The 27,824-nt window shown below is 55.1% G+C and overlaps 1 protein-coding gene across 6 annotated transcripts; it reads left to right on the forward strand.

Annotated features, from left to right (window-relative positions):
- Positions 1-2,079: 2,079 nt before the first annotated feature.
- P2RY2 (purinergic receptor P2Y2) lies at positions 2,080-18,689 on the forward strand. 6 transcript variants are annotated; one of them, XM_057695699.1, is made up of 3 exons: positions 2,080-2,130; positions 11,738-12,013; positions 16,912-18,689. In XM_057695699.1, exon 3 carries the CDS (start codon positions 16,916-16,918, stop codon positions 18,044-18,046), a length of 1,131 nt encoding a protein of 376 aa, XP_057551682.1. In that variant the 5' UTR covers positions 2,080-2,130; positions 11,738-12,013; positions 16,912-16,915; the 3' UTR covers positions 18,047-18,689. The 6 variants fall into 6 exon arrangements, with proteins under 6 accessions (XP_057551682.1, XP_057551678.1, XP_057551679.1 ...); XM_057695695.1 differs by lacking the exon at positions 2,080-2,130 and adding an exon at positions 2,143-2,388; XM_057695696.1 differs by lacking the exon at positions 2,080-2,130 and adding an exon at positions 2,143-2,344.
- Positions 18,690-27,824: the final 9,135 nt, after the last annotated feature.

A 27,824-nucleotide genomic window follows, 5' to 3' on the forward strand; every position in this document is an offset into this window, starting at 1 on the left:
CACCCATCCGTGATGGAGCCTTGGGTGGGGCTTGCTATGGGCCTCGCTGGGCCTCAGTTCCCGGCCGGATCAATGGTTCATCAAATTCTTACAAGAAAATGTAAGTAAATACAAAGATAAAAGCAAAGGAGCTCAGGCTGAAGTGGGATGGGGGCTCCTCGGGCTGCCCTAAGTGGAGGAGACTCAGCTGGAGGATTTGGAGCCTGCTGGATCTTATAATCTCCAAAGCCCAGTGATGAGTGTCAGGGGAAGATGTCAGGAGACCTAACCTTCCAGCCCCTCATCAGAGGGGAATCCTAACCCTTCGACCCTAGGCCACTGGGGATGATGGGCAAAACCCTGAAAAAAGAACTTCAGACAGGCCATTGAGAAAGGGATTGTTATTGCCTTTTTGCAGAAGAGGAAATGGAGGCTCAGAGAAGCATCAAAGGAGGCGAGGCAAGAAGGGAACCTGAATTCAAAGCTCTGGGGTTCGAGGGCAAATCCCTTTCCTCTGTGACTCAGGCCTAAGTCACCTGTTGTGGGAGCTCAGACACTGTGTGTCTCAGGGATGCAGTTTCTTCTGCTGTAGAGTAAGGGACTTGACCAGAGCAGGGGCGGAACTCTGGGCTGCTCACCATCCAGTCAGCTAGAGACTGATGCAGAGCCCTGGGTCCTCATACTGGTATCAAAGGAATTTTTTCTCTGGGCCTAAATAGCAGTTACAGAAGAGGTCTGACGGGAAAGGCAAGAAGGGGTTTGGCTGAGGCCTCCAGTGTCCAGGGGACCTTCCCCAGGCTGAGACCTCAAGGCCTGGACTCCATAAGTAGGGGCCACAGGGATTCCTAGCCCTCTAGAAGCTACATGGACCAACTTGGACAATAGGTGGAGGAGGCTGGACAAGGGGCCTTTGTGTCTCCTGGGTGAAGGTCCCTGGGGCACTGCCAAGGCGGCTCAGCTGTACAGGGCTGTGTGTCTACCCTGCTCCCGCTCCTGGCAAGGCTGCAGCCAGGCTCCAGTCAGCTGATTTGGAGCTCAGCAGGACTCAAGGTTCCAGGGCCCTGGACAAGCTCCTTGGCCACAGAAACAGACCTCCTGTGCACTCGTTCAGACACTGACTGTCCAAAGGCCCGCATGAAGGACACCAGTTGTTGGGATGGTGAGTGTAATTGCCTCTAACTCACAGAAAAGGAGGCCCTGAAAGGGGCTGGAACTGGGTCAAGGTCTCCCAGAGTCAGTGCTGAAGCTAAGCCAGAACCTGCACTTCTGATGCCTAGACCAGAAGGGGGGGGGGGGGGGGGGCATTCATTCATTCATCAGTTCAAGTACTGAACAACTCCTGGGACTTCTGGGACCAGGGGAAGAAGGCAGACAGACCTGGTCCCTGCTCTCCTGGAGCTCACAGTCCAGGAAAGGGACAGACACAGAGTCCCTGGCCACAGGCACCATCAGACAGGGATTGAGCACGGAGAAGAGAGTGATGTGTGTGGCTGGAGTAGTCTGAGAAGGCAGCTCAAGGGAAACAGCTGAAGATGATGGACCAAAAAAAGCTGAGTGTTCAGGAAATTTCTGATTTCTCAATCACTGGCTGAGATTAAGCACAGAGAGCACAGGGGAGGCTCCCCCCACCCTCCTTTTCAGAACTGGAGTCAGGACCCTGAATGCCCGCATTTCCTCCCTAGGGCAATGGGAGGCGAGTGCTCTGAGCAAGGTTCCTGCGATGAGTGGGCACAGGTTCACGGGAAGGTCTAGCGGTGGGCAGGGACAGGGGCCACAAAGACACCAAACTGCAAAACTTTAGCGTCTTTGAAAACCTCTCGTCGTCCCGTGTGAGGAAGCCCAGGGAGCCTCGGTCCCCCGGCGGTAGGACACTCGTCGCCGGCCCCTCCCCCGGGCAGCCCCAGAAGCGGACGTGCTGACCCCACGGCCCTATCGCCCGATTGCGTCCGCGAGCGGGTGGCGGAGTGTCCGTCGGGGCGGGAGGTGGTGGCGGCGGGGCCTGGGTTTGTCCAGAGTCCGTCCCGCCCCCGGCCTGACCCGGCTGGGTGGGGAGCTGGGCGGGGCTGGCGGGGCTCTAAGCACGTGGGTCCCCGGGGCGGCTGCGGGACCCGGGCGCAGGCAACCAGGAGCCGCGGCCGGGCGCCCTGCGAGGTGAGGGCCGGCCGCCTGCGGGGCCCGGAGGCGGGGAGAGGGCGGCGGGCGGGCCCGGGGTAGCGGCCGGGGCCGAGGAGGCCGGCCCCAGGTGGGCAGAGCGGCCGGCCGAGGAGGCACGGTTCCCAGCCGGTGAGAGCGCTCCGGCGCGTCTGTGGTCGGGCTCGGCTTTCACCCGAGCTTCGATCTTGGGGAATGTGGACGGATACCCGGGGTGAGTGTGCGGCCACGCACTTGGCAAAGTCTGTGTGTCACTGGGTGAGTCCGTGCGCCCCTGCGGGGTCGAGAAGCTAAACCTGTGGAACTTGTTTGTGTTGGTGCTCCGGTGTGGGCGCCCCGGCAGCATGGGACCGCAGCCAGAGAGAGGCCAACCCTGGAGGCCCGCTGAGCTGCCTCCCTGCAGGGGCCACTCTGCGTGGCAACCGCGCCGGGGCATCCACGAGACTGGGGGGTGGGGGGTGGGGTGGGGTGGGGAGCGGTGGCCTGGAAGGACAGTTAAGCCTCTGTCAGGGGACTTTCAATCTGGCAGGCTGCTGTACGAAGGGTCAGCCTGGAGAAAGGCAGTGCCCTCTCTCCCCTCTCGAACCAGGGTTGCCGGTCTCAGGCTCGGGGTCCCCCAGGGGCCCACATCCTGAAGTGCCCACTCTGTCTGGGATCTAGGCTGGAGTAATGGGGAGCTAGTGAGGGCCAGGGTGGGGCCCAGATAAAGTCTCAGCTCTCTATTGGTAGGAGTGGTTGGGAAAGAGAGTCTTTGTGCAGACAGGGCCCCTTAGAAGCTCTCTGGAGACCCAGAGCTCCATCCTGCCTTGTACACTGTGTGACCTTGGGCAAGGCATGTCCCTTCTCTGAGCCTCCGTGGCCTTATCTGTAAAAGGGGAATAATAATGATGTAGAACATGAGGACTATTGAGGAGCTGATGTGTGGGGTCATGTTCAAAACAAATGTCCTTCTGGGCAGGCTCACTGTTTGGGGTGGGGGGATCAGTTCCTGCATGGAACTTCCTGAAACCCAAATCCCACCCATTCTCCTCCTTGGGCTAAACTTTCACAAGACTTCCACTGGACCAAGTCTGAGCCCCTTGGCCTGGAACTCAAAGCCTTTGAGCATTGGTCCTTGCCATTCTCTCCAGACACCTCTCCTGCCTGATTCTTTACCCTCTAGTACATGCACGTAAGCTGCTGCACATAGTAGTCAGCTTCTTGCCTCTGGACCACTGCATATTCTATTCTCACTGCCTGAAATGCCCTTCTACTCTCATCTTCCTCAGCTGGAGAACTACCCAGCCTTGGGGCCCAGCTCAGATGCCCCCTCCTCTGGGAAGCCTTCCTTGATTCTCCCAGCTGGGTTGGAGCCTCTTCTGGGCTCTCACAGTCCTAGTGCTGACAGTCCTGGGCCCACCTTGGGCTGTTATGGTCTCTGTCTGTTTTCTCCTTCCCTCTCCCAAGGTCTGGGGACCCCTGGAGGGCAGGAGCTCGGTCTCACTCACTTTTGTGTTGCCAGGGTCCTGCACAGTGCTGAGCTGAACTGGGAGGGCAGCAGCAGCCCCTAACTCCTGCCCCTGTCCTCCGCTTCCTCAGTGAAAGCCTGTCTAGAGTGGCGCGCCATGTCATTACAAAGAAGGGGAAACCAGAATCAGGTCATCAGAATGGGTGGCACAGATTGTCACAGCAGTGTGTCCTGGGGCACTACAGGACTCAGGGTGCAAGCTGAAAACTTGGATTTCATCCCGAAGGCAATAGGGAGCCATGGAAGGTTCCGTGTGAGCAGGGCACGGTCAGAACAGCATTTCGGAAAGATCTCTCTGGCTGCAGGGTGGAGAATGGATTGAGTAGTATTGAGTACTTGAAGGTCAGGGCATTTGTGAGATTGACACCAGAACCATCCAGGCATTATTTAAACTCCAAGCCCTAGTTTCCTTGGCCAAACACTTCTCTGAGCCCTCAGGTGCTCTTGCTGAGGATTTGGGGACAGTTAGGACTCTCTCTCCCCACGTAGGAGCCAGGAGACTTGAGAGTGATCTCCTCACAGCTTTGCCCCCAATATGCTGTGTGACCTTGGGGCAGTACCTGCCCTGCCAGACTCTGAAAGGAGGCCAGAACCAGTGAAGTCTTGAATTGAAAGTATGTGTGTGGGGAGGCCCTGGCACAAAAGGCCTATCACTCTCTACTTGGTCTTGCCTCGGGCTGTTCTGGGGTCTGGATGAAGGGGTTCGAGGGTCACAGTGGGTGACACTCACAAATGGCTGCCAAGCTTGGACTGCAGAGTGAGGCTATGGCCCCTCCTTTCTTGTCCTCCTCCTGCCCAGGGTGCACAGAGCTCTGAGGCTTCTGGATCCTCCAAGGACCAGCTAAAAGAGTGTGGGAACATCACCAAGTCCTTATGGGTGACCCCGTGAATGCTTTGATTTGCCTACTCTCCTGGCTGTGAGGAGCCACTGTGCCCCTTTAGGTGTCAGTTTTGCCATCTGTAAATTGGGCACGATGATCCTTTTGTCTTCGAGTGTAGGTTGCTATGAGGATTCTTAAGACAGTGTCTAGGAAAGGGCTTTGCAAGCTGTGAGGTGCAATGCACAGAGGAGACGCGTGAGACTCATAGACCTAAATGCATTTTGAAGATGATACAAGAACACGAATGCAATAGTGAGGGATGTGCTGGTTACTAGAATTTTAACTATTGACTGCCTTCCTCTCCCTGTGCCCTCTCTGCACGGACAGCTTACTAGTAACATTTTATAAACGTCCCTCATTTTATCTTCCACCAACTCTGTGAGGGAGGAGTCACTACTCCCATTTTGCCGATGAGGAAACAGAGGCTCAGAGAGCACCTTGCCCAAGGTCACAAAGCCGAGGTGAAAGCTGAGGTTCCTGCCTACCTGGCCTAGCTTCTTCTTCCCCATTCAAGACAGAACCTCCATCTGGGTGAGGCCAGGTCCTCTAGTTTTCAGGCTGAGGGAAGTTTTGAATTCCATCCTGAAAACATGTCTTTAGTTCTTGCTTATGGCCTGATTACCCAGCTGCTGCTAAGACAGTGTCTGCTCAGGCTACCCACAGGGCCGGAGAAGCCTTACTGATCTGAGTGAGGGGGGTGCAGTTGCCCCTCATGAAACCTTTCCTCTCCCCAAACTTCCTTCTTTGGGTCTGTCTGGTGCACCTTTTAACCCACACTTTCCTCTTGGGCTGCCTTTGTGTCCTCAGGCCTGGCCTTTCCCAGCCATTGGGCCCTGATGTGGGGAGCCTGGCTATGTGGGTGTTCCCTGACCTCTGTACTCATCCTAGAGGTCAGTTGTAGGTGTAGGCCAGGCCAGACTCTCTCTCTGTCCACGTCACCCAGCACAGGTTCAGCACAGAGCAGGTGCCAGGGAGTGTTTGGGAAATGAATGCCCAGGTGAAAGTAGGCTTGTAGTAGAAAAGGAAGGTCTTGCTCCATGGAGAGCTGCAGTTGGTTCCTGAGCAGAGGGGTTCCCCTACTCTGTCACACCATCTCCAAGGCCTGAGTTGTGTCTGGTCCAGTGAGTAGGTGGAGTCCTTGCTGGAAAGCTGGGCAACCTAGGCCCTTTTGGGCAGCTGCTTCCTCCTTGGCCCTCTACCCTGGTGCCCTGTCGCTGTCATCACAGTGGCAATGACACTGCCTGGGCACTGGAGCATGGGAGGAGGACCTCCCTCAGACGTCTTGGGGCCCTCTCTTCTCCTCTTCCCCTGCCTTGATGAGGATCCTGGTGTTGCTATGGCTTCCTGGTGAGCGCCCAGTCTCCCCAGCCCCGGCTTGTGGGAGGAGTTTTGCTATGGCTGGGCTGTGGGCCAGCAAGGATGCTCTCCATCTCACAAGGAATTCAGGGCCAAGGGATCAGCTCCTCTCACTGGAACATTGTGTGTGCAAGCTCCTTCTTGATCCCTCCTTTCTGACCCCCCTTCCCTATCCACCTTCCGTGTGGTACCATCTTTGCAAAGATCAACTCTGACCATGTCCTTCCCTGCTTAAGCCCTGCCATGACTTCTCATTGTTCTCAGGATTGAGGCCAAGTTCCTCAAGCTGGCTTTCAAGCCTTTTCATGTGAGTCCTGCAGGCCCTCCTACATTTGGTGTCACCTAACCGTCCACTCCAACTTCACATGACCCTCCAGCCTTCCCCCGACAGGCCACATTGTCACGCCACTGAGCCTTTGCATAGGCTCCTCCTTCTGCCTTCAGTGCTCTCCTACCTTTGTGTCTACCTCACAAACTCCATATCGTCCATCAAGTCCCAGCTCAAATGACCCCTCCTCAGGCCAGTTAGGGGTTACTGTGGATTCCATACCCCAGGGCTTTCCTTGGTCATGGCTTAATCACTCAAGTGGACTTGGTCCATGTCTGTGTCTTTCTCCCCATCCAGACTGGAGCTCCTCAAGGCCCTGACCAAGTCTGATCTGAGTCTGGATTTGCAGGGTCTCTCTGAGGTCAGAGGGGGCATTGGCAAGTGTTTGTTGAGACATTATGGCTCCTGGGAAAGTGATCTGTGATTGTGTTATTCTGAGAATCTAGACTCCTGTGGTTTTGAGAATCCCAAAACCAAAGGCTATCAGAAGTAATGAGTAACAGGAGTGAAGAAACAGTTAGCATTCACTCTTGGAACCAGAGACTCTTGGAATGGGACTTCTAGGATTTGAAGCAATGAACTTCAAATCCTAGAAGTACTCTGTGTAAGACAATCAGAATCACAGGCTCACTTGTATCCTGGCCGACACTTGTGTCTCTTTTTCTACCTTGGGGTCTCCATTCTCTCTCTTTCCTCTGAAACAGGACCCTTCCTGTTTCTCCAAGATCTGATCACAGCCCTTCTAGGAGCCTTCTCTGACTCCTCTGCCCGTGAACCCTGCTCCTCTGCTAGGTCACCCCCTCTTGAGAAGTGTTTCAGGGTCTCTGCCAAGATGGGCAGATAAGTCCCCACAGCAGGATGGTACATGATTCGCTAGACCCACAGAGCACCCACCTGCCCCCTTGCCTTACTCATTCCTCATGAGCTGCCTTATGTAGCAGTGATTCTCCCTGTTTGACCAGTGAAAAACCTGGGGCTCAGAGAGGGGAACTGACTTGACCAAGATTGCACGGCATGGGTGCTTCCAAGTTGGAGCCTGGACCCAGGGTTCTTGCCTCTCGAGTCTGGCTGGAGAAATTCAGGTGTGTGGAGTCCAGGGCATTGTGGTTCTGAACTTGTTCAGCTTAGCAGCATGTCTCTGTAGTTCTGTACTGGGCTTTTCTGGGCTGTGCTGTGTCAGAGGTAGATCAGATAGTTTGGAGTCCTGCCCTGGAGTGGATTTGGGGGTGCTCAAATCCACACTGAAAATAATTAGAACACTAGACCTTGATAAGGCCCTTTCTCTTAAGGAGTCTCAGTTTCCTCATCTGTAAGGTGGGAGGACCAGCCTAGCTGACCTGAGAGCTCTGAACTCAACCCCAATGGGTGGCTCCCATCGTCAGGATCCTGAGGCCCAAGAGGGAGAGAGACTCCAGAAGGGGCTACAGAGACCCAGGGCCTCCAGAGGAGGCTGCAGAGGCTTCACACTGCAACAGCACCTGCTGATAAGATCTGAGGTTACCCATCAGCTATTTTCCCAGACCAGCCCTAGTGTTTGTGGTGCAGAAAGCACACCAGGCAAGGCTGGGGGCCTACTGGCCTTCAGCCTCAAGGAGGACACTTGGGAAGGGGCAGAGAATGACTTCCAAGATTCTTCTTGTCCTCCAAAGCAGCCTTGCCCTCTCTACTCCCCTCAAGCCACAGGGATGACTGACAGTTTCCCAAACACATTGCCCTAGTTCTTGCTCACTCTGCTCCTCTTCCCTCTCCAACCTGACTCCTACCCATCTTCCAAAGCTCAGGTGCCCTCTTCTCCAGGAAGCCTTCCCTGACCACCTACCCCCTCAATCCCATTAGAGGCCCTCTTGGTTCCTTCAGCCCTGGTGCCTCTGCATTCTTCAGCCCCGATCACCTTAAGTTGTCATGGACTATTTCTCCATCTTCCCCCCTCCTGTTCCCTCCACCCTCAACCTTGACAGTGAGCGCCTCAAGATCACGAAAGGGTCTGACTCACCTCAGAGTCCCCAAGTGCCCCCACATGGACAGGTGTAGGTATGGCAGCCTCTGTAAAGGGTGAGTGAGTGAAGAGGTACGGTGGGGGTCTAAGTCCCGCTGGGGGTCCCTAGGCTGCCCTCCATTCTGAGGATGGCCTTCGGTTTGGGAACGTTCATCTGGCTGTCACCTTGCTACTCTGCCCATAATACCTGTGGGTTTCCTGCCCCTCTTATCTTCCTGGGATGCCCCCATCCTCCCTGCCTTCTTCACTTGCTAAAATCATATCTCTTTTAATTACTTCACGAAATGAGTCTAAATCATCTCCTTTAGTTTTCTCGACAAACTTACGAGGCAAGTACTGTTCTTAGATTGCAATGAAATTGTGGAGCTGAGGCTTGTTCAGGTCCCATAGCTGGGAATGACAGAACTGGGATCTCCCACCTGCCCAGCGCTCTCCCCTGCCCCTCAGTGGTGTTCTGGGTTCAGGGCCTCTGTTCCCCTTCACACCACACCACCCCCAGCAGAGACAGGCAGCGGGAGTTTCCAGGATGGTGACAGGTCACTTTTCCCTGCCAGGCTGGACAGGGCCAGCCAGGTGGGTGGCGGGCAGGCAGTACATTCCAGAGCCACCCTTGTGGAGAAGCTGGAATGTTGTCCAACCACCCTGGAAATTCTGCAACCAGCCTGGGAACTGCCCCAGCCACTCCTCCTGGCTTTGGACTTGCTAGCCTGGGACCACAGGGAGAAAGACCCAGTGTGGGGTAGAGGCAGAGCCAGGTCAAGGGGGCAGGTAGTCAGTCTACATGCTAGGCTTGGCTCTGCCCTTGGCTTATTGGTGACCTTGGGTGAGATCTTGGACTACCCTTTCTGGCCTTGTTGGTTTTTTTTTTTTTCAACTGTAAGGTGGTTACAATAACCATCACGGCTGCTTCACAATGGGGAACTACCAGGAAGAGTAGATCTTGGGCCCTGCCAGTAAGACGTTCCCTGTGACAGAGAACTAATCAGACAAGCAAAGCTGTGGGGCTCAAAGGGGGCTGGTCAGGGAGCTTCCTGGAAGAGAGGATCTGGGCTTTGGAGGGTATAAGGTAATTCCCCCCAAAGTGGGTTTGCCTCTTAGTGGGTATCAAGCCAAAAGACACAACCAAGCCAAAGAGCAGGAGAGGGAAGGACTTACTACTTGCAGCAAGTAAGGAGAACAACAGGGATCTTTCCTAAAGCAGTGTCTCACCAAACAGCAAAACTGGGGGAGTTTTAAGCTAAGGGCATGTGTATATTCACTTGCAAGGGATCAGAGCAGAGAACTCAGCATATAATTGGGGCAAAGGTTGACAGGGTCCGAGCTTTAGTTGGTTGAGGACTCAAGGGTCAGGAAAGGTCATCATCATCACTCCTTAGGTTCCAGTTGATCTGGTGATGTAACCTCAATGTGGGGTTAAATTTTGCAAAACTGCTCAAGAAAGTGCTTCAGCCTAGTCTTTACCATTGAAAAAGAACTGGGAGTCTTCACCACTGATTTATAATATTTGCTGTTGCCACTTCTCTTGCATTTAAGATCATTAATTACTGAGACCTGTTCAAGGGCAAGCATTTTGGCCAGGCTTAAATCCTAGGCCTAAAATGGCTTCTCGTATGCCAAGAAAGCCATGTCTGGTTCTGTTTCCCCAGGAACTCCCTACCCTATCTGCTTGCAGTCAGGGGCACAGCTCCTAAAGTTAGACAGACCAGGGCTGCCCTGCTGTTTGCTAGCTTTGTGCCCCTGGAGAGGTCATTTAGCCTCTCTGAGCTTCTCAGGACTAAGAGAGAAGAGGTTAACGGAGCCTCCTAACATGGGACTTGGCACAGAGAAAGCCTTCAACTCTTGTTATGACGTAGCTGTTAGAAAATAAGGGAGGGTATCCCTAAGCAAAGATATTACCATGGGACTGCTTTTGCTGTGATGGAGACAGAAAGATGAGGGTGGTGGCAGAGAGGGAGAGCAGTGTGGAGGGGTGGCAGACACCAGATCAGCCAGGGCCTTGAGTGCCAGGCTCAGGAGCTGTCAGCCTAAGGCCAGTGGGGGCCATGGAAGGATTTTGAACTCCATAGTACGTGGTCAGATTTGTTGTTTAGGAAGACCTGTAACTGCAGTGTGAAAGGTGGACAGGCGGGGCAGGGGTGGAGGCAAGGAGACCGGTAAGTAGGTTAGTGCAATGGTCTAGAGGAGAAACACAGGCCTGAAGCCATGGGGTAGGCAAGAGGGCCACGTCTAAGCCACCGCGTTGGTCCAACTGACAGCGCTCAGTGAGTGATGGTTTCACCTGGGTGGGGAAGAGAGAGGTTGTCAAGAGTATATTGGAGCTTTGAAGCCTGGAAGGATGGATGGTAGAGGCCCTTCTCAGAAATGGGAGAATGGCTTTGAGAAAGTGCATTGTTCTACCTTAGTCTTTTGAGTCAAGGTATCTCCTTAGGAGGAGAAGACTGGGTGTGAAAAGCTGAAGCTCTTTCACCTTGTCACTAGACTCCAGAACAGACTGGCAAACAGCTACCGGCCTGCTGGCCCATGTCAGCCTGAGACTCCTGGGCAAGGTGCACTGGGAAAATGGTGGTCCAGGGCCTTTCCCAGTGCTCCCTCCTCCTGCCCTATTCCCCCCAGCCACCCATCTCCTCTCCCCACTTTCCCCCACGCTTGCATTGTACTTCTAGCTTGGGGACCTGGCTTCATCTGTCTTAGACTCCATTCCCCCATTGTAGGGAAATGAAACCAGGAGAAAAAGGAAGGGAATGTTCTTTTTCTCTGAGATGGGTCTGAAGTTCTGGAGGATGCTGGGACCTGCCCACACAGAGGCACCTGTGGGTGACCTGGTCCTCCACCAGGTCACCATCCCTTACAGAAGCACTGTGCCTGCTCTGTGGGAGGAGCTCCCAGGCAAGACATAAAACCAGGGCTAGAATCCAGACCTGGGTTCTGCTTTTGGCTCTGTCCCTGGCTTATTGTGAGGCCGTAGGGTTAGTTTCCTCCTCTGTCAAATGGGAGTTTGACAGAGGTGATTTCTAAAGGCTGTCCCGGCCCTAACTGTCTAAGACCCTGGGTGTGTGAGAGAGAGAGTGTGTGTGTGTATACTGTGTATACATCTGAGTACGACTGTGTACATCTCTGTGTATCTAGGTGTGTCCATGCCTGTGTGTGTCCCTGTGTGTTTACAGTACCTACGGAGGAATGATTAGAGGTGGGATGAGGGAGGAAGGGTGTTCCAGATAGAGACCCAGCTTGAGCTAAACTCGGTTGGCCCAAGTACTGTCGAGTGTACACTGGTCAAGGAGGGTATTGACTGTTTCCTGCTGTGGCACTGAACCAGGACCGAGGTGGGGACACTGGAGGCTCAGCTCAGCTCTGCAGGGTATGTGGGAGACCCTCCCCGGCAGAGCCCCCCTCCAGTGAAAGGGGGTGTCTGGAGATGGAGGCTGGGAACGACCATCCCTAGAACACGTGAACTAAGGCTAGATGGCTAGTGGGTGAGGGTGGGCAGGGGACATGTCTACCGGGACAAGCACACCAGGTCACCTCTCTGCCTCTTTCAGACCAAGGTTGGAGCAGAGGAGGCAGCCTGTGGAAGGCTCGGCCTGGCTGACTTCCTGTGACCCAGAGCCCAAGCTGTCTCAACCTCCCTGTCACAGGAGCCCACGGCACTGCCTGCCCTGAGAAATGCTGGAAGCTGGGCGAGGCCCCAGGCCGGGGGACCTGTTTTTCCTGTTTCCCACAGAGTTCCCTGCAGCTTGGTCCAGGCGTGTACATTCATGAGTGAGGAACTTGAGCCTGTGCTGAGCATCCTGACAGCGAGAGCAGGCATCAGTCAGGTATGGGCGTGCAAGAGCGGTGTCCACTGGGCGGGAGGCTGGGAGGCTGGAGCAAGTGCGCTCGTGCATGTGTATACACTGAACTGGGGGTAAATCAAGGGGATCCGTGCCCTGCTCCCTTATCCTGGGCTGTGATGAATTTAGGCTTCAGAGCCAGACAGCCCTGGGTATCAAACCCAATTTTTCCAATTCCTGGCAGCGTGATCTTGAATAAATAGCTTAACCTCTGTGGTGGTATCTGCCAAAAAATGAGGTGAGGGATGAAATGAGGATGCTGCAGAGAAGCTGCTCAGCCCAGACTTGGCCCCTACAAAGTGAAGGCGGATGATGGTCCAGGATCAGGAGCCCCTGATCCACACTGACCCATGACCTGAGCCAGAGATGGGTAAGAGAAAGGAATGTGGATCAGACAGCTGACCATCTCCAGAATGTCTGTCCAGGGAAGGGCAGGGCTCTTGAAAGAGAGACAGTCCAGGGGCCTGCCTAGGACAGGAGCAGGCCTCAGGTGGGCTGAGCCCCTGGAGGGCTGGTGTGACCTCTAGCCGCCTAGGGTCAGCAGCTGAGAAATCCTTCAATGTCATTGTCCTCTGAAAGGTCCTAAGAGGAGTAAGGGGACAGAGAGCCACCATCATAAAGCTTAGCCTCCTCTGGGCTCCCATAGCCTCTTGTGCTTGCTTCCCTCATTCATTCTCTCATTCATGTCCTAGCTGCTCTGGACCAGACCTCTTGCTGGATAATAGGGCCAGAGGAAAGAATCAGATGGACCCAGTCCTCAGGAGCAAGTGCAATGTGTTGGGGTAGAGAGTGGAAGGACACATTCCCAGCGAGGTGTGAGGAATGCCCTGGGGGTGGGGGTTAGTGATGGAGGGGGAGAGATTCAGAGATGCGGTGACATTTGAGAAGAGGCTTGAGGGATGGGCAGGATGGAGTGCAGTGTGCGTGGGTCTGGAAAGGCTTTCTAGGCAGGAAGAATAGCAACACACAAAGGCAGGGAAACCTGTCAGGGCACTTACATGGCTCACATCTCCCTCCACACTAGGAGCTCTTGAGGTCAGGGCCAGCCAGAACTGGGCACAGAGGGGCTGGTGAGTGGTGTTGGACAAAGTTAGGTGGAGCTAGTCCTGGGGAGCTGGGAGTGAGGCCCCAAGGGCATCAGGGGTCAGGAGAGGCAGTGGGGAGGGCTGAGAGAGAGGGCTGGGGACTTGGCTGTCTCTATAAGCAGGGGCTGGTCAGAAAGATTGGGGCAGGAAAGATGTACTCATAGGTTGGTGGGCCAGCCTGTGCAGGGAGAGGGCAGGCGGGGTCAGTGTGGACGGGGGCCACAGTGATAGAATCCCCAGCTGGCCTGGGAGGGTGGAGGCCAGGATGTCTTAAAAAAGGTGGAAAGGGCAGCTCCCTTGGTTCATGAGAGACAGGGAAGTTTCCACCCCTCTCATCAGTGTCAGAGATTCCATCATGAGTAAGTAGCAAGAAACTCTGTGTAGAGCAATGGGATGTTGACCGTGAAGGGGAGATGAGGGCCCTGACCCCAGCTCTGGGCAGAGACGTGCCAGGCCTCAGCACTGGGGCAGGAGTGGAGCAGTGGTGTGGCGGTGGGGCTGAGGGTGTGTACCCTGACCATGCAGCACACAGGGGCCACCCTCCCTGTCTCCAGTGGGGCAGGACACCTCATGGGGGCACTTTGAGGACCACAGTTCTACCAGGCCGGGGCATTCAGCCCATGAGAGGTCTGAACCTAGGAGGGCAGGAAATACCTGATGTCACCTGGGGCTTTGTGGCAGAGCTGGACACCCCAAGCTGGTGTCCCCAGGGGGAATGTGGCCCCTCCACAGATCCTTAGTCTCACATCTGCGCCTCCATGCTCCTCCTACAGCTCCTGTGAGCCAGCAGCTCCTGCCCATCTCCCAGGGCGCCAGATCTGATGGTCCAAGGCTTCGCCCTTCCCCACATCCCATGACACCCCTTCGGGGCGCCCCACACTTACCGTGTCTGACACTGAGTTCCCCCTCCTCCTGACCCCTGAGCCTGAGGCATCCTGGCCCCTCCTCCATCCAGACTCCCTCTGGGCCAGTCTCTCCAGCCTCCTTCCCAAACAGCTCTCAGACCTCTCCCCTCACAAGGTCCCCAGGCCTGACCCCAGCTTGGGCCTTGGTGTCACTCCCCTGGCCCACCACGCTCACCTGCTCTGCAGCCTCCAGGACCTTCGGTCGCTCCTCCACCCGTGACCTGAGAGAGCTTCCCAAAGATTTCAGGAAAAAGCTGCAGCTGAGCTGAGCCTCGAAGCTCATAACACATAGTGTACCTACTGTGTGCCAGGCACAGCTACAAACCTTTTACACCAATTACTCACCTAATCCTCACAGCAGCCCTGTGATGTAGGTTCTATTAATCACCTCATTTTACAGATGAGGGAACAAAGGCAGTCTGGGTCCAGAGGCTGGGTTCTTCTTAGTTACTGGAGTTTGCTGCACTGAAGGATAGAGCTGTAATTTGAACAGGTGGAGATGAGGGGCAGGAATGGATTCCAGGTTGAAGAAGCAACATAGGCTGAGAGGAGAAAAGCGTTGGGTGCATTCAGGAAACTGCAGGTCACAGGGGATGCAGCTGGTGATAGAGCCTGGATTATGAAAGCCTCTGGTACCAGACTGAGGAGCTGGGTTTTCTCCTGAGAGCAGATAGGAGCCACAGGGGATTTCAAGCAGGGGAATTACTTTGTCTTTTCCAAAGACACCTCTGGTTTGGGGGATCTGAGGCTGGAGACAGGGAGGCTGATGCAGTGGCTCCAGCAGCAAGGGAGGAGGAGACCCTGGGCTGCAAGGAGTGGGGTGGGAGGCAGGAAATACTTTAACACTGGGTCCTGAGTCCTGGCCCCAGGTAAGAGGGGTCCCAGCAGTTTGGCCCTGCCAGTGCCTCCCCCACCCCAACCCCATACCTACCTCCTCACCCTGGACCTGCCCTGGCTCCTTGGGGAGGAACATGTGTCTGTGGGAGGGAGGTCACAAGTGCAGGCTCCCTGCCTCCTGGTTGGCCTTTGCTGACAACAGGAAGCAGGGAAAATGGGGGAGGGGGAGGGTTATGGGGAAAGAAGGAAGCTGAGGGACCCGTGTGTCCCTCAGCCCCCCCGATCTCAACGTCATGGGCCCCAGGCTGTTTCTGGGAGACCAGGCTGGGCAGGAAGCTCAGCGTCTAAGGGAGTGGGTCCCCGGCCCCACAGAATCCCTGAGCTCCAGCCTCTCAGGATCCCAGGTTCCAAAATGAAAGGCATTATACAGCCCCAGATCCTCAGGGTGGAGAGGACTTATACATCATCTGCCCTCTGTGCTCCCAGACGTACCCACACACAGTGCACAAGCCCTTCTGCAGACTCTGCTAGAGAGTTGCTTGCATACCCCCGTAAGTGGGGAGTTCACCACCTTCATCTACAACCCCTTCTATTGTGGGATGGACCCAGACAGGAATTGCAGCCTATCCCCAGCCTGTGACCTGGGCCAAGTCACTTGAATGATCTGTGTCTCAGCCTCTTTATCCAAAACCTGGGCATGATAACCCCTCCTGGAACCGTGTTGTAAGGATAGAATGAAGTGACATGAATAAAGCACACACAATAGTAGTGGGGTTTAAATAATGTCAGCTTCCCCTGTCTCTTCACCCTATTAGAAAGTTATTCTTTGTGTTTGTTCCAAACTGCCCACCTGGGACTCCTGCGAAAATTTCCAGCCTGCCTTCTGAGACCTTTGGGCACACCTTTGCCCTCCAGACTGGGATAGTCTGAGGGATAGCTCTTCTTGGTCACATTGGGGTGGGGAAAGGAGGAAGATGGCCTCCTGATCTCCAGCCGCTCACTGTCTGGGCGGCCAGGCCCCACAGATGTGTCCTATGCTCACTGGGGACAAGGTAGGGGAAGGTCAAGCTAGTGGGAATGTGTGAAGAGAAGCTGGGCGGGCCTGGAGGAAGCCAAGTTTGCCCCACAGCAGAAGACCCCCCTGCCCTCACTCCCACCTCCACCCCAGACTTCCCTGGAATCTTCAGGAGAGTCACGGCCCCACCTGGCAGCCTCATAGGCCAGGGAGCAGGACTGCTGTTTACAGATGCAGAAAGTACCAGAATACAGGAGTGCCTAAAAAATATTTGCTGAGAGGTGAATGAATGACTGAAGAGGAGACCCTTGGAAATACTCCCTCACATACCAAAATACCAGGCACAGGGCCAGAGCCTCCCCAGAGAGTGGGAAGAAGAGCCAAAGGGAAGAGCTTCCTAGTGCCACCAGGGAGGTATGGGCTGCCTGCTGGCCACAAACAGGCAGTGTGCACCAGGCGTGAGGTGGACCCAGTCAGCCTCAAAAGCCCCTTTCCCTGAGTCTGAGATGGTCCCCCTCTGGGACCCCCAGATCCTAGATTCTAGAGCTCATAACCCTAGACCTGAGGTTCTCAAGCAGGGCCACCACTTTTTTTTTTTTTTTAAGGCAAGATGGTAAGTATTTTAGACTTCAAGGAGCATATGGTCTTTGTCACAACTATTCAACTCTATGTAAACAGATGGGTATGGCTGTGTTCCAATAAAGCTTTATTTACAAAAACAGAGTGGTAGGCTGGATTTGGCCCTCAGGGGGTAGTTTGCCTACCCCTGCGCTAAAGTGTTAGAATTATATGATCCTGACATTCATGGATCTCATGCATTCTTAAGGTTCCAGGGTTCCAAGATTCTGGGCCCTCTGGGTCTAGGGAGTGAGGCAGATCAGATGCAATAAAAGCCTTGAACGTGGTTGGGCAGATCTTAATTGAGGGAGTCTGTGAGTACTTGGGGTCCCTAATGGCCCGGGTCAGGTAGGGGTGTCAGGCCGCCCTTCTGGGCCCCGGCCATGACCCTGATGGCTGTTCTCCCCACCCCCCCCCCTTCAGGGCGATGGCCACAGGCCCGGACCTCTGGAACGGCACCATCAATGGCACCTTGGATGGGAGTGGGCTGGACTACAAGTGCCGCTTCAATGAGGACTTCAAGTACGTGCTGCTGCCCGTGTCCTATGGCGTGGTGTGCGTGCTCGGGCTGTGTCTGAACGCCGTGGCGCTCTACATCTTCCTGTGCCGCCTCAAGACCTGGAACGCCTCCACCACGTACATGTTCCACCTGGCCGTGTCGGATGCGCTGTATGCGGCCTCCCTGCCCCTGCTGGTCTATTACTACTCCCACGGCGACCACTGGCCCTTCAGCACAGTGCTCTGCAAGCTGGTGCGCTTCCTCTTCTACACCAACCTTTACTGCAGCATCCTCTTCCTCACATGCATCAGCGTGCACCGATGCCTGGGTGTCTTGCGTCCACTGCGCTCGCTGCGCTGGGGCCGGGCCCACTATGCCCGCAGGGTGGTGGTCGTCGTGTGGGTGCTGGTGCTGACCTGCCAGGCCCCCGTGCTTTACTTCGTCACCACCAGAGCACGTGGTGGCAGCATTACCTGCCACGACACCTCGGCACCCGAGCTCTTCGGCCACTTCGTGGTCTACAGCTCCGTCATGCTGAGCCTGCTCTTCGCGGTGCCCTTCGCCGTCATCCTGGTCTGTTACGTGCTCATGGCTCGGCGGCTGCTCCAGCCAGCCTACGGGACCTCGGGAGGCCTGCCACGGGCCAAACGCAAGTCGGTGCGCACCATCGCAGTGGTGCTGGCTGTCTTTGCCCTCTGCTTCCTGCCTTTCCACGTCACCCGCACCCTCTACTACTCCTTCCGCTCGCTGGACCTCAACTGCCACACCCTGGACGCCATCAACATGGCTTACAAGATCACCCGGCCGCTGGCCAGTGCCAACAGTTGCCTTGACCCTGTGCTCTACTTCCTGGCTGGGCAGAGGCTCGTACGATTCGCTCGGGATGCCAAGCCACCCACAGACCCCACCCCTACCACCCAGGCTCGCCGCAGGCTGGGCCTGCGCAGGTCCAACAGAACTGACAGCAAGAGGACAGAAGACTCAGCCAACAGTGAGAACACCAGGCAGACAGAGTCCACACTGTCTGGTGGTGAAAGCGCTAAGGACATTCGGCTATAGGACCTGAACCCATCGGGCCTGTGCAAGTTTGTATCGGGTGGGGCTGTAGACTTGTTCAAATGGGACAGTCTCCCCAGCTGTAGACCATCAGGGAAGTAGGCCGGATGGTCAAGGGAACCATGACCCCAGCGCTGTGTCATTTGATGGGGGCTCAGTTTGTTCTCTGTGGTCCAGAGAGCTCAGCAGTCCCTGTATCCCCAGTCACCATTTGTATGTGCGAGTTGGGGAGTAAGGTCTTAAGAAAGGCAAGGGTTCAGGGCCAATGCCGCCCCTGGCCTGACTCGCCCATAAATACCTGGCTGTGCCTGCCAAGGTACCTAGGCTGGGCTCTGCACTGATCAAGCCAAGTGGAGAAACAGGCCCAGAGAGGAAAGTGACTTACCAAGGTCACACAGCAGACCCTGGGCCTGAGCTGCCTGGGAGGGGTGCAGTCTCAAGTTGGCCAGAGGACCCTGGTAAGGAGTCAGGGCTGAGCCCGAGGTTACCATGATGAGTCGGAGTGGTCCGAGTGCCACCGTGGGCTCAGCTCTGAGGAGTACCCTCAGTACAAGGGATGAACATCTGGGAACTGATGTCATAAACCCATCTGGAGGCTGGGAGCCAGTTTGAGGCTGCGACTTGTACTAAAGGTGTTGTTACCTGATGAGCCGGACCCTGTTGTGTAATTGGAGGATGGGGATACAGCCTGGGGAGCTCTCACCATCCACACTAGGGTCCTTTCTCCAACCTGTTTTCTTCTGCCACCTGCCTGCCCACTAACTGCCTTAGTGGTGGTCTCATACGAGGAATATCCTCTCCAGGTCCCAGGTCATCCTCCACTTTAAAGTTAACTGGCTTTTATGCCTGGTTTTGCTGGGTGCAGAGAGGAGTCAGGTGGGGTCCCAGTCCTCAGGATCCCCCCTTTAGGATTTAATGGCAGTTACCAGTCATATGCTAGTAAATGTTAAAGCATTTAACTGGCTCTTGGCTGGAGTAAGAGGGGTGAGGGGAACTGCTTATTTGTAGCGTTTCCAATTGCTGTCTTACAAGTACTCCTACCACAGCCAGTTTCAGACTACCAATGTGATGTCAGCCTCCTTGCAAAATTCCTGAAAAATTAACAAATAGCTCTTGTAAGCAGGTACAGGTTTCTCTAGCACACCACTGCGTAATGCTGAGTTGTTGGGGCAGTGGACCAGGGCATCAGGGAAGGCTTCCTGGAGTGCGTGGACTTCTGAGAAAAGCACTTCATCAGAGAACATCCAGGTGCAGGTGCATTTTAGGCAAAGACGTGGGAGCAGGAGAGCAGTGTGTATAGGAACTGGAAGACGGCTGGGCAGTTGGTGCCCAGGTTGAAGGCAGGAATGAGGGTGGATTGGTCACAAGGAAGCCAAGTCAGGTCCCCCTCCTTGCCCTGACCACGAGGTTTCCTTTGCACTGGGGATAAGCGTGGGAGAGAGTCACTCTTCCTGTCCAGTCCTCTGCCTCTTGGGAAAATCCAGTTACCTGGCATAATGGTTGGTGCTCAGGCTGGGTCAGAGCTTAGTGTGGGGGAGATGAGTCTGGGACAGGTTCTGGGTCTAGCCAGGACCACTCTGGAGATTTGTAGAGTTCATCTGGACAGGGCCTGGCCCTAGTCTTGGGGCAGGAACAGGGCAAAACTGACACACCTCATTTTTAACCTCAAGAAGAAGGATTCTCTCTCCCTCTGGGAGAGCCCTTGCCCAATGGGCCCATACTGCCTGAGAGAAGGTCCTTCTTTCCTCATTGCACCTACACCTACCTCCTATGACTTCTCCATCCTTGCTACTCTGCCTTGTCAGAACAGCTCTATTTAGAGTCTAGCTCCAGGGCTCCCCCATGTGAGAGGGACCTGTCATAAACCATGACTCAAATGATTATTCTGCATTGTGCAATGTGGGTGACCTGCCCAAAGTAGTGTGAAATGCTCACCTCCCACATTCTAGGTTCTATACTTCTGTTAATGCAGCCCGGGTCCCTATAAGTATTTTTGTGATGATCTCTTACAGTCTGTCCTTGAACCATTCTTGCAGGCCTGAGCCTATCCCTTTCCTACCAGCTGCTGCTCAGGCTGAACCCCATCCCAGTTTATAAGGATCCTCTATCCAAGTGAGATACTCTACTAGCCAGGAGTGTTAATGTTGAGCTCTGGCCCCCTCAGGCCTGCTCAGACCCAGAGGTAGGAAGTTATACATCACGACTTTGGGGACTCTTGAGTGTGTATCTGTGGTTGGGGATAAGGCTGTGTCCACCATGGGGCAAGTCCCCCAGTCCCCACTTCTTTCATATCCTGCTCACTTACTCCTCCAGCAGCTGTCCTGGAGACCCAAGAACTGAGGGCCCCACAGCACATGGAGACCATACTATGGCCTGGCCCCAGGATACCTTCCTTAAACCAACTGCCTGCAGATTTCTAAGGACACAAGACCTAGGGGCAGGAGGGCCTTAATCACCATCTAATCCTGTGGCAGGCAGTGGTGCGGGTGGAGAATGAAGACCCTAAGGGAACCAGGGACCGGCCCAGGGCCCCATCTGTGGACCCTGGTCAGACTGCCTGGTCCCTCGGTGTGGACATCTGGCCTTGCTCTCAGTGCCCAGGCCACCTGCCTGATGGGTGAGTTTCCTGACCCTGTTGCCTTATGCTATTTTCAGCCCAAGTAAGAGCAGGACTTTCCACTCCCAGCCCCAGACCATTGTCCAGCAGTGACGTGAAGGGACCTGTCTGCTCTCAAAATATCTCCTCTTGTTCTCCGGGCCTCCCTGCCCTTTCCCCACCTCCTCACCCTGACATCACTTCCTGGGGCTGTTGACTCCTGAAGGCCACTGTGAAAGGGCACAGTCCCTGACAGGAACCCCAGGGATTAACCAGCTCAGCAGCAGACTCAAGGCCAGAGAGGGGCGGGACCTTGTCCAAGGTCACTTGCCAGGTCAGCGTGGCACCTGGATGTGTGCCAGGGGCTCAGGCTGCCCCCGCTGCTCTGCTCCCTTTAGTTCAGGTCGGTGCCTTTGTGGGAATCCTGCCATCACCCCCACCTACGTCTGATGGAGCTGGGGAGCTGAGGCCCGGGACCTGGGGTTGGGGGGGCAGGTGGGAGGGGGGTGGTGAGGGTGGGAGAGCGGCTGGGAGAAGTAAATGCCTGCTGGCTGGCCTGCAGCAGCTCTTCTCAGTGAGCTCCGTGCAACGGGGGCAGGGACCCTGGCACATAGGGGTCTCGGCCCTGGGTGGCAGTCGTCCCAGGGCCCAGGAGGGACACTCACCCTCCAAAGGCCAGGAAAGGCCCTGGCCAACATGTCCTCCAGACACAGTTACTCCATTCTTGGTCCAGATCAGGCCACCAAAGCTTCCCTCTGCTACCACCCTTGTCAAGGCAGAGTTGGGCTGATCTGTTTAGAGTCAGCCATCTGAGGAGGGGAGCTAAGGTACTGACCCATGTCCCAGGCACCAGGCAGGGCCCTTTCACATCCATTTTATTTACTCTTCACCACCACTGTGTGAAATAGACATTATTACCCCCATTTAGCAGATGAGGGGACAGGCTCTGAGAGGTGAGAACTTGCTCCAGGTTATACAGGCAGTAAATGGGAGTGTCAAGTTTGAGTTCAGGTCCATCTGATGCCCAGATCAGTTCCCTTTCCAGTATCCCATGCCATTTGCAACCCCTGTGGGGCAGGAGAGTTTGTAAGCGATGCTTCGTGTAGTTCAATATGAGAGAGGCAGTCTAGTGAGGATGGGCTGTTAAGCCACCAATTCTCTGCCCAGACCACCTGCATTTGAGTGTTGTCTCCACTTCCTCTAGCTGTGGCATCTTGGCCAAATCAATCTCGCAGCGTCTCCATTTTCTCATTTCTAGAAGGAGATACTACCTCCCATTGTGGGGCACTGGGAGGCTTACCTGAATGAAAACACATGAAGCACTTAGAGCCTAGCACATTATAAGCATTCACATGCCAGGCACTGCGCCAAGGGGATATGGAGGCGAACCAGCTGGACCCTGCCCTCATGGAGTTCACAGAATTTAATATGTAACCACGTTGGGATAAGTGATTTGAAGGAAGGGACAGTGTGTCCAGCCATTGAGCAATGGAGTGTCCCCTGTGGCTAAGGTGTCCCCAGAGTACAGGAGGAGGGAGCAGGTCCATCCTCGGGTGAGGTGTGGGACCACTCTCTGCCTCGCCTGGCACTAGGTGGCTCTCAGGCTCGTGAGCTGGTGTGTGTTTACAGAACCTTGTCCAGGTGATGGGCTGTGGAAGGGCAATAGGGAGAGGTGACAGTGGGAGGAGGATGCCCTTGATCTTCCAGAGCCAGCCCCTATGGGCTCCAGGGCTCCCGCCCACCCCTGGCAGCAGCCTTAGCTGTTTCTCCCTGACTGGTGGTGCCCACCACAGGGAGCTGCAGCCACTCCTCGTTTTATCCAAGAGCCAGAGACCCAGGGCTGGAGGACTGGCCTGGAGCTGGGCCAGAGCAGGCAATGGATGGGCAGTTTTTGCTGTGTGACCTGAGGCCACCTGCTTGCCCTCTCTGGGTCACTCTGTAGAGCCTGGAGACCTCGCCTCGGACATTCCAGTTCTCCCTACCTTAGGGCAGCAGCCACCTAGATCTTTCATCAAAGACACAACTAACAGCTGCTTTTCCAGGCACTGCCACAAACCCATGAGCCCTCAGTTTGGAGGACTAGGGTGGGGTGGTGGGCCTCCCCTAGTATCAAGTGACCAGAAAGGCGGAGTGACTCCATTGGTACCACACAGTGCCTTGGAGTACGGCCAGCTGAATGTCTGATGCTTCTGCCTCCGGTGGGGTGAGGCTGGAGCTTGGCCAGAAGTGATTGGGCTGCAGGGTGAGGGATGAATTTGCTTTCCCCAGGGATATGTACTTGAGGTGGCGGGTGAAGGGTGGGGAAAATGAGCCCCAGAAGCCAAACTCATCCTCCTCTGCCCTTATGCACCATGTGATGTGGCGAATCCCCCTTTCTCTCTGGGCCTCAGTTTCCAATTTCCCCATATGCAACAGGCCTTGGCTCTGCCCACCCACCCCTCAATGGCCCAGGCCTCTTCAGTAGGGCTTGCCTCTGTCTTGGCTCCAGGTCAGCCAGGTGTCCAGTCTCAGCCCTGTCCCAGCCAGGAACAATGGGCCAAACTGAGCCAGCCCCCAGGGGCTCACCGAGACTATTTTCAGCCCTTGGAGATGGAATCAGAAAAGGATTTTCCACTCCTGGCACAATGGCTGTGCTGGACCATTGTCCGGCAGCGACCAGGGGATCCACCTGCCCCCAGATATCTCCCCTGTTTCTACCGTCTGGGCCTCCCTGCCCTGCACTTCCCCTCCCAACTTTGACATCACTTCCTGGGGCTGTTACTCCTAAAAGCCACTGTGAAACAGCACGTGAGTCCCCTGGGAGACATGACTAATTGGAATCAGTTTTTCATCTTAGCAGGGACCCCAGGGATTGTTTGGTTATATTGAGGGACTGGAGACCAGACAGAGCTGTGCCTCATCCAAGGTCATGCAGCAGTCAGCATGGAGATTAAATGTGAGGCCAGGGCTCTCTGGCTTCTTCAGCAGCCTCAGCTGCCTTCATCAGCATTGGTCTGTACCTCCTGGGAGTGACAACTCATCCTGGAAGGCCTGGGGTGGGCGTCCTAGGGAGAAGCCTGAGTGATGTGGGTGAGAGGGGCTATACCTTGGGTTCTGACCTTGGAGCTCCCGATTCAGTTCTGTTTGTGTGTGCTGAACTCAGAGTTACCAAGTAGCAGCCTCAGGGAAAGGAGGAGGTCGGGGGAAACAGAGAAGCTAAGGCAGGAATAGTAGGGTTCTGGCCCGGTTTAGCCACCACTAGTTCTGTGATGGCTAACTCAGTTTCTTCATCTGTAAAATGGAACAGATAATACCTCCTTTCCCAGTTTACTGAACAGTGAGCAAACAGTAAGGCACAAACATGCAACTGTTTTATTTTTATCCCCCTGACGCCCTCTGCTCAATGATGTCTAATTTCCCTTTCCCATCCGTAAACTGTATATTTGGCAAACTCCAAAACTTTGAGTCACTTTTGGGTAACAACTAAAGTTCAGTCCAGTTTAAAATGCCCATCGCCTGCTTCATTTACTGTTCCCTCCTGCTTCCCCAGTGCTGGGAGGACACTGCTCCCCCTCCTTTGGGTGCCCCTCTCCTCTGGGTGTGGGGCAAGGTGAGGAGGAAAGGGACCAGTGGATCATCCCCAGGACTGCCACAGCCCCTTCCTGCTGTCCTTGCTTCTCTGACCCTGACAGCCTGACATCAGTGCCCCTCTGCATGGAGCCCCCCAAACACCAGACCACACTTTTATAAGTCTCTTCATTAAACCATCCCAAAGTTGCCAACTGGAGAGTGCCCCATCTTTCCTACTGAGACTTAACTGTTACACCCGTCTCCCTGAGTGATTTTCCTAGAGCATCCCTCACCTGGCTTGGGGGGGGGGGGGTGGGAAAGCCCTTGTCCAGCCCCCTCTCCCCTCCCGCTAGGTTGCAAACTCACAGCTGCAGATCTGTCAGGTGTTCAGCTTGTAGAGTCAAGAGCGAAGGGTGGTAGAGAGCTGGGATAATAAACTCTGAGGAGGTATCTAACGCCAATTGTGTTCAGGTTTCTTTAGTAGGTGGGTATTTTACCCCTCTGTGTCCTCAGATTTATGTCCTGGAGCCAAATTCCAAATCAGCAGCCACATGAAAAGTCCTGCCTCATTGTGGGATTAAACTGTTAGACCAGCCTTTGTGACCAAGGCAACTGCAAAATGTGGGGGCAGAAAGTAAAAGTCGTCACGCAACCTGTGGTGGCAGTGTGTGTGTGTGTGTGTGTGTGTCTCTGTGTGTGTGTGTGTGTGTCTGTGTGTGTGTCTGTGTGTGTGTCTCTGTGTGTGTCTGTGTGTGTGCGTGTGTGTGTGTTTGTGTGTGTGTGTCTGTGTGCGTGTGTGTCTGTGTGCGTGTGTCTGTGTGCATGTGTGTGTGTGTCTGTGTGTGTCTGTGTGTGTCTGTGTGTGTGTCTGTGTGTGTGTGTGTGTGTGTGTGTGTGTTGAGTGGTCACATCTGTGTGTGAGGGCGAATGCTGAGGAGAGACAGTCTGGGCAAGTACCACGTAGATACCTGGAGACAGAAGGGCCACGGTGGGTGGCCAGCCTGCGGGAGAACGAGAGGGATGAGGAGGGGCTGCCAGGAGGTCAGACTAAAACCAGGAGATGGAAGTAGACAGGCTTGGGATGGCAGGAATAGATGGGAGTGGGGAGAGGATCCCCCTGCCAGCTCTGTGGACCCCCTTTCCTTCTCTCCCTCACCACTCTTCTTCCCTTCCCTTCAGTTTCCCTCCCTCCTCACTCCCCATTTCCCTTCCCCTTTCTCTCCCTGTCCCCAGAATTCCTGGGAACAAAGGAAAGCAAACGGGGCAGTTCAGAGCTTCAGGCCTATCCCTTCAATCTGAGCGCTGGCTCAGCTCCCTTGCCTGGAGGTGCTTAGTCTACTGTGGGTCCTGGGTTCATGGATGCTGTCCTGCTGCCCGCTGGTGGCCAGAGCTGGCAGCACAGACAGGAATGGGGACTGGGATCCAGACCCTCACCTGTGCGGTGGGGAGAAGAAAATGATCCTACTGGCAGCCAAGTTGCTGGGGTGTGTGAGATGGGGGGTAGGACTGAGAATTGAAACTGGGAACACAGTTAGCAAAACATACCCTGACTCACAAAACAGGTAACAGTGCCTGACCAAGCTGTGATGTCCGTCTCAGACTAAGCTCACACTTGTAAATACCCGTGTATTTAGACCCACATGTTCCAAGAGAAAACCACAGATAAATTGATTTAATAGTAATTCTCCACGAGGACTCCTGTGTTCTCAACATACGATCTCTGACTGTTCCAGCAACTTCCTGCTTTGCAAATTCTGACCAATCTCTGCCAAAGACCATCCTTTGACGAACTCCAGCCCCTCCCAACCCTATAAGCACCCCTTCCTTAACTCCTTCCTTTGGAGACACCCCAGGGAATCCCCTGATGGGACATCTTTGCTGCAGCAAGTAATAAGCTCGACCTTGTTGGCTGCAGGTGTGTTCCTGATGGTGGGGACTGATCAGCATTGACAAGAGGTTGCTGCCTCTCCCCGGGTGCGTGAGAGCCGGTGACGTTTCAGGTCTCCATTCCAGCCCACCCGCCCCATGGGCTCCCAAGGGCTCCCCATCTAGAGCCCTACAGCCCCTCGCGGATCCATCATGCTGCACTCTGGCACTATGGGACTAAGCTCCGCACTATGGGGTATTTTATTCCCTCAGAGGAGCACGTGTCCGGCTGCTGGTTTTGTAAAGGCAAGACTGAGGGACAGACACGGATGCTCTGTCCTCAGGGCACTGCCCATCCGTGGCCCCGTGTCTCAGCCTGGGGTTTCAAAGGCTCTGACTTGGCCCTCTTTTGGTTCTGCCAGGAACAGGGGTCCCTGAGGGCAGCTCTATGATGTCCTCTGGCCGTGGGTACCCCTTTGACCTCCTGCTTACCTTCAAGGAGGCCCAAGGTGGTGTCCCCCACCTTCACGGGATGCCAGGAAGACATCCGAATCCTGGGTCTGAGGACACAGCTGCGTGTTGGGGAGTGGGGCTAGGAAGGCCCTCCCAAAGGTTTTGCAGGTCTGGGGCTGCGCTCTAGGCCTTGAGGGCCAGCCCCTCCATCTGGTCTGGGAGCTCTTCTGAAGGGAAGCCAGAATCTTCTCCCCTCTCTGAAGCTGGAGCCCCTGAAAGGGTCTACCTCCACAACAAGGGTTCTCGCTGCACTTCCCTAACACCCTGACCGCATTAGCACCCTCCCCGACCTCCAGAGATGGAACGCTCACGCCCTCCTAGGCAACCCCTGTCCCTGCAGGAGCGCCCTCCTCACAGGAGCCCTGTCTCCCCAGCTTGGCCTTAGGGGCACACGGCACATCTGCCCTAAGCCTGGGCAGCCACAGGAAGGTGGGACCAAGACCCCAAGTTGGCTCTTCTCCAGGCTGGCACCCCCAGCTCCCTCCCCTCTCCAGGGCCTCCACCCATACCAGAAGCTCTGCCCTCTCTAGGCCCCCAGAAGTCCTTGCCTCCTCAAATGGCAGTCTCTACAGCTGAACTCCATCCCCTGGGAGGTGTGACAGCTCAGCTGGTCCTCCCAGTGCCCCCTGTGAGGACATCTGGGCAGAAGTAAGGGCTCACCCACCACCCATGAGACGCCTGTAATTTGGATCCCACCAGCATGGCAGGAAGTAAAATGCATCTGACTCTCAATCATGAGGAAGGGGGAGCGCTTGGGAAGGAGTGGGGAAGCACAAAGTGGGGGGGGGGCTCTCAGCCAGCCCTCCAGGCCCCACCCCACATCCTCACCCTAGATCCACATACCTTGTCCACAAGCATTCACCCCACCTAAACCTGGACGCCCTCACCCACGAGGCACAGAAGCACATAAACCTTGGAGACTTACATTTGAATCGTGGCTCTGCCACTCATTAATCAGATGACCTTGGGCATCTCAGTTTCCTCGTTATTAAAAAAAAGGGATAATCACACTCACTTCACGTTTTATTTGTACTGTCTGTCTCTTCCTGAAAGCTCCCGGAGGACAGGGGGTTTTGTCTAGCTTCATCACTGCTTTACCCCCAGTGCCCAAAACAGTGCCCAGTACACAGTATGTGCACAACAATTACTCGCGGAATGAATGAATGAGATTCATAGTGAGGAATAAACGAGTTAAACCATGTAACTGTTTTGCAGAATGTCTAGCACCAGTGGGTACGCAAAGGTCTGGCTGCCGGA

This window comes from Hippopotamus amphibius, chromosome 9 (assembly GCF_030028045.1).
Source record: "Hippopotamus amphibius kiboko isolate mHipAmp2 chromosome 9, mHipAmp2.hap2, whole genome shotgun sequence".
NCBI classification, from domain to species: domain Eukaryota; kingdom Metazoa; phylum Chordata; class Mammalia; order Artiodactyla; family Hippopotamidae; genus Hippopotamus; species Hippopotamus amphibius.

Excerpts from the sequence above, each read along its gene's own strand:
- P2RY2 (XM_057695694.1), top strand. The coding sequence starts at position 12,801 with ATGTGTTGGGGTAGAGAGTGGAAGGACACATTCCCAGCGAG. Across the intron at positions 12,842-16,911 it reads AAGGACACATTCCCAGCGAG|GGCGATGGCCACAGGCCCGG; the intron begins GTGTGAGGAATG and ends CCCCCCCTTCAG.